The sequence below is a fragment of the Pseudochaenichthys georgianus genome, chromosome 10, assembly GCF_902827115.2.
Source record: "Pseudochaenichthys georgianus chromosome 10, fPseGeo1.2, whole genome shotgun sequence".
NCBI classification, from domain to species: domain Eukaryota; kingdom Metazoa; phylum Chordata; class Actinopteri; order Perciformes; family Channichthyidae; genus Pseudochaenichthys; species Pseudochaenichthys georgianus.
The window spans coordinates 19527990-19540732 of record NC_047512.1 but is presented as its reverse complement, the minus strand read 5'-3'; the positions used below and the strand labels follow the sequence as shown (position 1 = coordinate 19540732).

At 41.4% G+C, this 12743-nt stretch overlaps 2 protein-coding genes across 3 annotated transcripts; both read left to right on the top strand.

The window, feature by feature from the left end:
• The first annotated feature begins 3529 nt into the window (after positions 1-3529).
• selenoh (selenoprotein H) lies at positions 3530-6499 on the top strand. The gene is made up of 5 exons (XM_034093179.1): positions 3530-3594; positions 3920-4037; positions 4885-5027; positions 5735-5849; positions 6235-6499. Exons 1-4 carry the CDS (start codon positions 3579-3581, stop codon positions 5839-5841), a joined length of 384 nt encoding a protein of 127 aa, XP_033949070.1. The 5' UTR covers positions 3530-3578; the 3' UTR covers positions 5842-5849; positions 6235-6499.
• Positions 6500-7248: 749 nt separating this feature from the next.
• Positions 7249-10767, top strand: clp1 (cleavage factor polyribonucleotide kinase subunit 1). Of its 2 annotated transcripts, none has more exons than XM_034092749.2 (6): positions 7249-7320; positions 7946-8220; positions 8382-8489; positions 8599-8718; positions 8899-9036; positions 9187-10767. In XM_034092749.2, exons 2-6 carry the CDS (start codon positions 7948-7950, stop codon positions 9871-9873), a joined length of 1326 nt encoding a protein of 441 aa, XP_033948640.1. In that variant the 5' UTR covers positions 7249-7320; positions 7946-7947; the 3' UTR covers positions 9874-10767. The 2 variants fall into 2 exon arrangements, with proteins under 2 accessions (XP_033948640.1, XP_033948641.1); XM_034092750.2 differs by having other exon boundaries at positions 7252-7316.
• The last annotated feature ends 1976 nt before the right edge of the window (positions 10768-12743 follow it).

Below are 12743 nucleotides of genomic sequence, written 5' to 3'. Positions count from 1 at the left end.
ATGCAGCTACAGCTCATGCAGGCGTTTACCGTGAGAACCTCCCTCAGATGCTCGAATTTCGTCCCCACTGACCGCCAGAAGCGGCCGAGGCAGGAGGGGCAGCGGTCGTGGCCGTCCTCGGGCTCAAGAGAAGCCATACAGGCGCTACATGAATGAACCATTCTGTAGGTAGCCAGATGCAGCGTAGCCGGGAGCGGGTGCGGGAACACAGCCTTCACCAGCTACCTGCTTTATGGAAAGAGTAGAGCGTTGCTGCTACTCGCCGAACAGAAAGAGGGATGTAATTACACCCACGTTACCGGCAGAGGGAGCGGGAGCGAGAGCACTGCCTTCACCTGGCTGGATTAATAAACACGGCAGTTCAGCGCCTACCAGGAGCGGGGGCGAGAACACTGCCGGCTGAGTTAGAGACGAATGCCAGATGCAGCATAACCCGGGAGCGGGTGCGGGAACACAGCCTTCACCAGCTACTTGCTTAACAGAAAAACAAGGCAGTTCCGCGTCTACCAGGAGCGGGGGCGAGAACTGCCTTCACTGGTTGAGTTAGAGACGAATGCCAGATGCAGTGTAACCGGGAGCGGGTGAGGGAACACAGCCTTCACCGGCTACCTGCTTAACGTAAAAACTAGGCCGTTTGGCGTCTACCAGGAGTGGGGACGAGAACTGCCTTCACTGGTTAAGTTAGAGACGAACGCCAGGTGCAGCGTACCCGGGAGCGGGTGCGGGAACACAGCCTTCACCAGCTACCTGCTGAACGGGAAGAGTAGAGTGGTGCTACTACTCGCCGAACAGAAAAAGGGATGTAGCTACATCCGCATTACCAGTAGAGGGAGCGGGAGCGAGAGCACTGCCTTCACCTAGCTGGGTAAAATAAAGAAGCTTAACAGTATACGCAAGACGTTAGCCGAGCGGCTGCTGCTAACGATCAAGCGAGATCAAGTCAAATAACACACATGTTTAAGACCAGATAACTAGCTTCTAAAGAAAAGAACAGCACAGAGCCGTAGTTACAGCAGTAGCCATGGCCAGTGCTCACACGGCATATAACCGTAGTTACAGTAGTAACTATGGCCAGTACTTACACAGCATAGAGCCGTAGTTACAGTAGTAACTCTGGCCAGTACTTGCACGGCTTGGAACCGTAGTTACAGTAGTAACTATGGCCAGTACTTACACAGCATAGAGCTGTAGTTACGGTATTGCCTATGGCCAGTACTTGCACGGCTTGGAACCGTAGTTACAGTAGTAACTATGGCCAGTACTTACGGCTTAACCCCGTAGTTACAGTATTAACTATGGCCAGTACTTACACAGCTTGGAACCGTAGTTACACTAGTAATTATGGCCAGTACTTACGGCTTAGTACCTTAGTTACAATAGTAACTGTGGCCGGTGCCTAAAAGTGTCAGCCGACGGCTGCCCACTAGACAATATAATATTGGGAGGATGAAATCCTCCTTAATGGCCATACATGCAGAGCACACAGCACACACAGTGAAGATTGTTCTCTGCATATCGTCCTAGTGCTAGGAGCAGTAAATACAACAATATAGCGCTACTGCAACCATACCATGCGTTTACCGGGAGCTTCTAAGAAAGTAACCGTGCCTGGTTACAGTAGTAACCGCACATGCCGAGCACACAGCACCCGCCGTGAAGATGTTCTCTGCATATCATCCTAGTGCTAGGAGTCTAGTACTAGGAGCAGTAATACAACGATCTAGCGCTACTGCAATCAAACCCTATGCTACCGGGAGCGGGAGCACTGCCCTGAGTTAATAGTTAAGCTCAACAGCAAGGTGTTAGCCAAGCGGCTGCTGCTAACAATCAAGCGACCAAGTCAGAACACAAATGTTAAGACGAAAATGGGTTTAAAGTATGACCCTCTGGGCTTCCATACTAAATTGAATGAGGGACGCAGCCAAAGCTGGGACTCAAATGCTAATAATAGCTCGGGCACAACGCCACAAGCAGAACTTTCAAAAGAGCATAAGGGCAACTTTATGGGAGAGGAAGCGGGAACACTGTCGTCACCAGAAAGTCTAAGCCACAAACAATAAGACGGTAATCAGAACAACTTGGCTGGGAGAGGGTGCGGAAACACAGCCATCACCAGCAACAAGCTGACACAAACCTGTCTGTCGAGGCTCTGCACAGCGCACAGCCGGCCACAGCTCCTGGAGGACGCGTTTAACGACCCGTAGCTCCGACTGTCAGTCGCGAAGCTGCACGCGGCCAGCTGTTTGCAGAGAAATCCCTCAGATCAAACGTTCAAACCTGAACGCTGTAGGCTACAAAAACGTAGCCACGGTACCCTCGCACAGCGAGAAGATGAAAGGAACAGATCCTCTGACGATACCGGCTGATATAGCCGGTGTCACGTGGGTCACAGGTGACTTTGTTGTTATTGGTACTTGAGCTGCGCATGCGCGCGATGGACATATCCAGTGCTAAAGCACCGCCTCTGGCGGTCAGTAGGGACGAAATAGAAACAATATTGTTAACATGAAAATATGATTTTCTGTTCGTTGTTTAGAGTTATTCTAAGGCTTTACTCAATGGGAACTCGGTATGAGAAACAGCACACTGTTGAGAAGTCCAATCTGCCTGTTTTACACACTTTGACCAACAGGGGGGTTTGTGTTCAGATGAAGCCCATGATGAAGCCTCATGAGATGAACCCTTTTGCGAACCAATTGGCTGGAAAGCTTCAAAGCTTCATAAGGCTTCATCTCGCCATCACTACCGATACCTGTATCGCACGGCAGTAGAGCGGGGAGTGCTCTGTTACAGGGCACTCTGTATTTTAGTGTGGTGTCTTTTTACCATTAAAATCAGATTATTGTTATAACTTTTATGCCGGTGTTTTTAACTCCTTTTCTTATTAATCTGACCAGGCTCATCTAACGGACGGCGCGGAGCAGAGGTGGGCTTTAAGCCACCACTACTGTGTTTGCTCCTACAGACTCTAAGGTCATATTTCCCCAATGTCTGGTTAAACACCAACAATGTATGTGCTTTGTATGTCATGTTTTACCTTTACACTTAAGATAGTAACAGTTGGACTGTATCAGTGTGTTACTGACAAAGTACAAACAAAGATTGTTCAGAGTTACATGTGCCAACATATTTCTTATTGAGATTTTAGCTGCCAAACGTCACACACATATGTGTAGTCAAAGATAGAAGTTGTGTCTCTATTTTCGTACAACTTCTATGATATAAAATATCTCCCAAATGGAAACTGTGCACACTGTATCGATCTGGAAACAGTATACTTAATTTTAGAAAATGCAATATCAGCATCAATCACCTCTTTACTCCAAGAGGGAGTACAAAAACATGAATTTTCACTGCCATTTCTTTTAAGGAAATAAATCAGGCAAAATACTTTAAAAAAAGTTTTTAGAAAGGAATTGAATCAGCTAAAAATAATCCACCCAAAAAAACAACTCGATGCAAACTCCAGTCCAGTTGCTGGTAGTAATGTATCTTCAAACTGGTTTGCAACCCGCCAAACCATTAAAGAAGAAGAATGAACATCCGGGACACATGCGCGCGAAATTGTTGTAACACCAATGTCGTCGAAAGCAGGTGAGTGAGTGTAATGAAAATGAGGAAATATGACCAGGGTGTGGCGTATGTTGTTTAAAGTTGATAATCAGTTTCAACTTTTAACGGTTAACATGCTTTGCCAATAGTTTTAGGCTGTTGTAAGGCTTACAGTGGAGCACAACATCCATTCTGGGGGATTTAATGATTAAAGAACAACCACAAATAAGACCGTCTCTTATTTTAGTCACACACGTGTTTAATAGCTCAACGCTTTGACTCGCTCCCATAACAAACCATTGCATTATTTCCTTAATTTAAAGCGTAATTCGTGTAATCAAAACAAACATTACATGTGTGTTTTTAGGTCGCAGAGGGACGAAGCGAAAAGCGGACATCCAGGCGGAGGAGGAGCCGCCCTCCGTGGAGGAGAAGGACCGAGGAGAGGGGGAGGACCCGGGCAGGAGGGTGGTCATTGAACACTGGTGAGTCACATTATGAGTGGATAAACCCTTAGTGGTGGAAGTACCTCGATACTATCAGGTTTAAATACTGTACATAAGTATAACATGATGCCCGTTTTGCTGCCTGTAGTTTTTGAAGATGATACTGTAGTTCCATTTTCAGTGGTGTCAACTAACTACATGTTTGAGGTAATTGTACTTTACTTACGAATTTCAATGTAATGCTACCTTGTATTTCTACTCTACTACAATTCAGAGGTGAATATTGTACTTTTACTCCACTACATTTACTTTAGCTACTTTGCAGATATAGATTACTGATAACACAAAACAATTATCAACACTCATATAAGACTTAAGTTATTTAAATTCACATGCTACCCAACATTTGTTCCACCTTCACTAGCTTGATAAACACATTAATATATCTATGATGATTCTGAAATAGGCCAATTGGCATAGCCAGACATTTTACTTTTGGTAGTTCAGGTATATTTAGATGCCAAAACTTTTACTTGAGTAACATTTAGAATGTGGGACTTTTTCTTGTAACAGAGTATTCCTACACTTTGCTATTTTTGCTTTTACTTAAGTACAATATTGCAGTATTTCTCCCACCTCTACTTGGGTATTACCATTTTATGGAACACTTCTACTCCACTGCACTTCAGAGGGAAATATTGTTCTTTTGAAGGTCTTGCATTTTTGTTGCCCGCTGTAGTTTATTAGATGATAGTTCCCTTCAAAAATGTTGAATATAAGTATAAAGTAGTTGTTTTTATCATAAGCACTAGCAGTCACGCTCGTCATTGATGAATACAGTAGGCTGAACATACGTCGACTGATGGTTGATCTGTTGTTCTGGCAGTAAGAGCTGACGAGTGTATGGGCGTAATGCTGAGGAGGTAAAATCTGCCCTCCTGGCTGCCCACCCTGATCTGACTGTGGTCTCCAACCCTGAGAAACCTCGCAGGAACAGCTTCGAGATCACTCTGCAGGATGGAGGCAAAGGTGAGGAGGACGAAAATGGGAAAACCAAGAATAACTCTGCCATCTGTTGTGACAAAGGGAAGAGGGAGTGTCATTATATAATTCTTTGGACTTTCAGTTATTTGTAGGGGCTTTTAGAGATTCAGTTTGTCACAATTATTGATAACCAAAACCTATTGTTTATTCCTCTGCTTGCCATGCACCTACTTGATTTGTATTTGCTAGGTTATAGGATATTCACCTCTTAGAGGATATTGGTGTTGATGAATTACATTTCATTTGGTGTTCAAAGCAACAATAATATCACAAATAAATGTGCATAAACAGAATGTTAAGCCTAAGGATATGACTTTTAGACTAGCTTTGGACAATTATCATAATTTTAGTTCATTGGTAAACTCTTTTCTGCCTTATTGAACTCTAATCAAAATAACAACAGGTAGCTGTGTTTATCACAAATGCCTAAAAGCAACCAGAGAAAAAAGAATTACACATGTGCAAAGACATAATATTCCCTTATCTAATTGCCTATCATATGTTTACTTAGTGAAATGGGTTGATGTTAGTCACTTTCTGAAGTTAGTGTTGGAGTATCGGAGTCAATACATTTCCAAAAATGTTCAACAAGCATTTGTTTTTACTGCTAAGGCTTTGGAAACAAATTATAAGTGTTGGTTATCTTCTGTATTGCTCTTACAAATGTCACTCTTAATGTCCAATTCCTAAAGAAATATCTCTATGGACTGGAATAAAGAAAGGTCCGCCACGAAAGCTCAAGTTTCCAGAACCTGATGTTGTGGTCTCTGCTCTTCAGGACGCTCTGAAGGCTGAGTAGATGCCTAGGTTTGTCCATTCAAAGCTATCAGACAGAATAATAAACAGATTGCAATAGCCACAAACATTATTCAAGAAATGCACTTAATAATTAAATGTGTTCAACTTTATTAAATAGAAACGCAGAGTAGAACTGCAACACGTGTTTTGACTAATCGATCCAACAAAAACTTGATAATTGATTAAACAGTTTCTCATAACAGATATTTTAGAATATGTTGTTTTCAGACTCTCAAATATAGATACAGTAATTTTGGTGTTTTGTGTTATAGCAAATTTCACTTGGACTGAATTCCTTAGAGGTGTCTTTTGGCTGTGGTACACAACAGTGGTGTTAGAATTGTTGATATTTCAGAGTTTGACGAAAGTTTATCGTGTCTTACGTTACGTACAGCCGACAGTTCAGTGGATGTGACCGTGGAGGCAGAATGATGAGGAGCGACGAACGAGATGTCCTCAGTCCCTCCTCGGATGATCGAGCTCCATCAGCTCACATCTTCTGGGTGAATGCTGACATCTAGTGGCGCGTCTCTGAGCAAATACATTTCTAAGATCCCCAGTCCTGCTATTTTTTTTAACATGTTTCTTCTTATTATGTCTCAATGGTTTATTGTGCTTTTAATTTGGTTTTGGTGAATAAAGTTTTTCTTGTTTCATAATTACTTGTGGATGTATGTTTTTGACTCCAGCCAATTGTTTTTTTATATGTTACGTTTTTTTTGTATATTGCAACAACACCCTGAAAATGTTTTTCTGTTGTACAAGGCTTTTATTTTATGCCACTGTCTACTTCTACTCCACTAGATTTCAGAGGGTAATATTAAGAGCAATAAAAGAGCATTTTCCTATTATTTTTATGTTGGTAATGTAACAATATTACATTTTCACTTTAGGCTCTAGATATTTTTGACAGTTATTACAAACCAAACAAGCATTTAATGGAGAAAGTTATACGTTAATAGTTAACACCTTCCTTTACCACCCTAACCTCCGACAACACAAATCATGAATATACAAATATCCTTTTATTATGATTGCAAGAACAATGATCTAGAATAACAGTCTGAGATGATATTTTTCTGCATTTTGTTATTTCCCTTTTAATACCTTATTTACATATTTCTCTTTTTACTTGCATACCTTTACTTAACTCTTTCAATACATGACTTGTGTAGTTATTAGAGTATTTGTACAGTAGGACATTAGTACTTTCAGAGGTGTGTGATTTATAAAGCTAAATTATAACCTAATACATATATGAACCCACTCTTCAGCTCCTAAGACATTTAGGAATAATGAAAGAAGCATTTTCTTCTCTCGATAAAATGTATAACTATTTTTAAAATCTTGTTTTGAAGCCAACTTCAGACATGATAGGTTGGGGACGACGTGACGTCATCATTACGGGACCAGCCACAGCGTTGGTTGCTTCAGAGTTTGGAAACCTATTTAATTCTACAATACACCTTGAAAAAAGTCCGTAAGTACTGCACAATACAAAATAATCCACTCGTAGATATTCACCTGACAATATGGGAGTAGTTTATTGATGTTTGGAGTTTTTTTTAAATCCTCATTCCACCTTTACTGCTGAAGTTAAGAGGGCTAACTTAGCTACGGCTTGCTAACGGCTAGCTAGCTGGTCTTGCCATCGATGAGATAAATAGTGTTTTTATCGATAAGTTCACGTTATAAAACCTGTTCCTACAGCCAGCAATCAGCCAAGGACTGGGGGTATTTCTGGTTTTCAAGATTATTGTTTCAATTCACATCTGTTCTTAGGCTTCTTCCATGTCACTACACAACGTACTATCGTAATTGCACGTTACATTTGTGTACATGTGTTCACAACTTCACAGTGATCTCAATGGCTGTGTTTGGTATGATTAAGTCAACTCTTACTTAAAAAAAAAATATATATATATAACACTCATTCAAAAAATAAGATACGCAACTCTTAAATATATATATATATATATATATATAACTAAAAGTGAGGCAGTAAAAGAGGCGTTGTAAGATATTCTATTGTTTATTATTCTGTAACGTTTCTTTCAATGTGCTGTTATCGCCATGTGTTTGTTACCTGGACTTTCTCTTGTCAGTAATGGCCACAGAAGGTGTGGAAACCACAAGTGAAGAGGTCCCAGTACCTGGAAAGGTCAGCACCAGGTATGATCTCGAGAAGGAGACTGAACTCAGGTTTGAGGTGGAGTCAGGGGAGGCAGTGGAGCAAATTGAACTGGAGCTCCTCACAGGAATGGCTGAGGTGTTTGGATCAGAGCTGAACCGCAACAAGAAATACACATTTGGAGCAGGAGCCAAGATTGCAGTTTTCACCTGGCAAGGCTGCAGTGTGAATCTCTATGGGAAGCCAGAGGTGAGCAACTGGAAGAGGGTCCATGCAAATGTGTGAATGTTTTAATGTGTGGTTTTTTTGTGGGGTTATTTGGCGATTATGCTTACCAATTGGATACGGCACCACATTTAACCCTGTGTAACTTTGGGATTTTGACATTTGATGTATCTCTCCTTCATCAGGTGGCTTATGTGTCTAAAGATACTCCCATGCTGCTCTATCTGAACACACATGCTGCCCTGGAACAGATGAGAAGACAAGCAGAACGGGACAATGAGAGGGGGCCAAGGGTAGGTTTGAATACAAAAAAAATACTGTCTTCTGGGGATGTTGTATATAAGCGTACCAGATCTCAGTAAATGCATTTTCATTGATCTAGAATATTTTCTCATTCCTCAGGTTATGGTGGTTGGACCTACAGATGTGGGGAAGTCAACAGTGTGCCGGCTTCTGTTAAGCTACGCTGTAAGGGTGGGCCGGCGGCCGACACTGGTGGAACTGGATGTTGGACAGAGTGGGGTGAGATACATTTGAGTTATCATTAACATTGACCTAGACTATGAAAAGGAGAGGAATAACAACAACTGATATTTAAATATTTTGCATCGTTTAGTCAACCAGCGATCTCGATTTTTTTTTTACAATAGTCACAGCAAACTCCTTTTTGATATCAAGAGTTAACAACATTGTGCTCGTCAGGTGTCAGTACCTGGGACAGTTTCGGCACTGTGCATTGAGCGCCCAGCAGACGTGGAGGAGGGTTTCTCCGTCCAGGCTCCTTTGGTCTACCACTTTGGCTCTACTACCCCAGGGACAAACATCAAACTTTACAATAAGGTAAGAAAATAAAGATTCTGGCTGTTGGGTAACATCAGAGTTTAAAAACAAAAGCCCACTGTCAAACTGCAAACTTTGTCTGCATTGTCATCAGTTATTTTGTTTTATTCGCCTCCAAGTTTCTCACAGTTCTTTTCTCACCATTTGTAGCTGACGTCATGCCTGGCCGAGGTGTATTCCCAGCGCTGTGAGGTGAACAGGAAGGCCAGCGTGGGAGGCTGCATCATCAACACCTGCGGGTGGGTGAAGGGCTCTGGATACCAAGCTCTGGTCCACTGTGCCTCTGCCTTTGAGGTGGACGTGGTGCTGGTGCTGGACCATGAAAGGCTCTATAATGAACTCAAACGAGACCTCCCTCACTTTGTACGGGTTGTGCTCCTCCCTAAGTCCGGAGGCGTGGTGGAGCGCTCCAAGGAGTGCAGACGGGATACTCGCGATGAGAAGATCCGCGAGTATTTCTACGGCTTCAGGGGAGTGACCTTTTACCCCTTTTCCTATGAAGTACGTTTCTCAGATGTCCGCATCTACAAGATCGGAGCACCATCCATCCCGGACTCATGTTTGCCCCTGGGAATGTCTCAGGACGACACACAGCTGAAGCTGGTGCCTGTGACTCCAGGGAGAGACCTTACGTATCATGTGCTGAGCGTGAGCAGCGCAGAGGACGGAGAGGAAGGGGCTAGAAAGGGTATCGTAGAGAGCCCTGTGTGTGGCTTTATCGTGGTGACTAATGTGGACACACAAACACAGGTGATGAAGGTGCTGTCCCCGGCACCCAGACCCCTGCCCAGACATACTCTGCTTATCATGGACATCCGCTTCATGGACAGTAAATGAAGTCGCACTTCAGGGAAGAGGACTGAGTGTGAATTTCTGTTGAAAATAATATTGTTTTCTACTTGTTTTCTATATGCTTTGTAAGGACTACAGAGGGCAAAAGAGTAAGATTTAAGGACTGAAATTAGTAGCTGCTGTAAATGTACCCTCTTTTATAAAACTCTGTACAGACGTTTTGGGTATTTGTGACAATGCGATGTTTTTATTATTGCAGGAACTGTTTTTTTGATAATCTGTTTTGAAATGTTTTTCTTTGTTGAGTAATAAATGTTTTAAATGTAAAAAAAATGCTGTTTTGTTTCAATTGCATTTAGTTCCATGGTTGAGTGAGTACCTATTCTATATTAGCACCGTATGTCAGTATATCTGATTATATTTCTGTGCATATGTCCAGTACGTATTAATGGATTGTGTCTTCACTTAGTTACAACTTTATCAAGCCTGGGAAAAGTATTTTCCAAAAAAGTCATCCAACATTTACAAACCTATGATGAATGTGTCTGTGGAGTGGGAGAAGTGTTGTGTTGTGTGCATGTGTGTTTGGAAAGAAGTAGGGCAAAGGCCACTAAACTGTAGGCCACATCTGAAATACATTACAATATGTCCGTTATTGTTAGGTGCACCACAATACAAGCGCTTTTGTTGTTTGTACTGTAAACACCTGCCAGCACACACTTGAGTTCATCAAATATTCTACAAGCATACATATTGTCGGAAAACATTTATTATCATACAGTAACAAGCTCTCTTTGTTGTAGGTTTGTCTGTTGTGGGGGATTTGAGCTGACCATCTGGGTGAAAACTGTGCAAAGAAATTGTTTAATCAAGCTTCTGTACTAAATCTCCTGCAAAGTTACCACCATGCATTCGTACGGTTTTCTTTTCCATAGGAAGCAAACAATAATAAACTAATGACAGTTGTGTGACATGATAATGCATTTTAACAATTGATTTACTTAAGCCTTAAGGTTTATAGCATCTCAGTAAAAACCTATTGAAATAGAGGACACAAAGGAGGAAGAAGTTGATTTATAGTTCAGTAATTTCATTTCATGACATTTTTATTTGTTTATTCTATTATATTCTATATTTGTGATTAATTGAGCTTTATCAATGTATCATCAATGATGGTTTGTACTCAGTAACAACTTTATCCAGATTCTATCTATTTAGGAATTGAACCTCCGTATTGTGTTTAAACTAATTTTATGAAGATATTTGACCGTCGATTTGGGCGATAAATGTAGTGGTGTAAATTAACTAAGTAGATGTACTCAAGTACCATACTTAAGTATAATGTTAAGGAACTTGTACTCTCCCTGATGCAAGACTCATCTCACTGCAGGGTGATAGAAGGACAGCCCATCTACTCACCCAGAAGAAATCAGGACATTCTGATGTGGAGTTTCAAAATAAAAGACCTTTGAAATCCCATATATGAGCTATCAGCCCTGTGTTTAGATAAGAATAAAACGAAATCTCTCCCTGATGCAAGACTCATATCACTGCAGGGTGATAGAAGGACAGCCCATCTACTCACCGAGAAGAAATCAGGACATTCTGATGTGGAGTTTCAAAATAAAAGACCTTTGAAATCCCATATATGAGCTATCAGCCCCGTGTTTAGATAAGAATAAAACGAAATCTCTCCCTGATGCAAGACTCATCTCACTGCAGGGTGATAGAAGGACACCCCATCTACTCACCCAGAAAAAATCAGGACATTCTGATGTGGAGTTTCAAAATAAAAGACCTTTGAAATCCCATATATGAGCTATCAGCCCTGTGTTTAGATAAGAATAAAACAAAATCTCTCCCTGATCCAAGACTCATCTCACTGCAGGGTGATAGAAGGACACCCCATCTACTCACCCAGAAAAAAATCAGGACATTCTGATGTGGAGTTTCAAAATAAAAGACCTTTGAAATCCCATATATGAGCTATCAGCCCTGTGTTTAGATAAGAATTAAACGAAATCTCTCCCTGATGCAAGACTCATCTCACTGCAGGGTGATAGAAGGACAGCCCATCTACTCACCCAGAAAAAATCAGGACATTCTGATGTGGAGTTTCAAAATAAAAGACCTTTGAAATCCCATATATGAGCTATCAGCCCCGTGTTTAGATAAGAATAAAACGAAATCTCTCCCTGATGCAAGACTCATCTCACTGCAGGGTGATCGAAGGACACCCCATCTACTCACCCAGAAAAAATCAGGACATTCTGATGTGGAGTTTCAAAATAAAAGACCTTTGAAATCCCATATATGAGCTATCAGCCCTGTGTTTAGATAAGAATAAAACGAAATCTCTCCCTGATGCAAGACGCATCTCACTGCAGGGTGATAGAAGGACAGCCCATCTACTCACCCAGAAAAAATCAGGACATTCTGATGTGGAGTTTCAAAATAAAAGACCTTTGAGATCCCATATATGAGCTATCAGCCCTGTGTTTAGATAAGAATAAAACGAAATCTCTCCCTGATGCAAGACTCATCTCACTGCAGGGTGATAGAAGGACAGCCCATCTACTCACCCAGAAAAAATCAGGACATTCTGATGTGGAGTTTCAAAATAAAAGACCTTTGAAATCCCATATATGAGCTATCAGCCCTGTGTTTAGATAAGAATAAAACGAAATCTCTCCCTGATGCAAGACGCATCTCACTGCAGGGTGATAGAAGGACACCCCATCTACTCACCCAGAAAAAATCAGGACATTCTGATATATAGTTTCAAAATAAAATGGTAAGGTAGGACCCAAACACAGTGTTAAAACAAGGGAGGCAGATATTGAGGACAAAAAAACAAAAAGGAGCAGGCGAGGTAAAAGTGAAATCAAATGTTAGACAGAAATGCACTATTATAG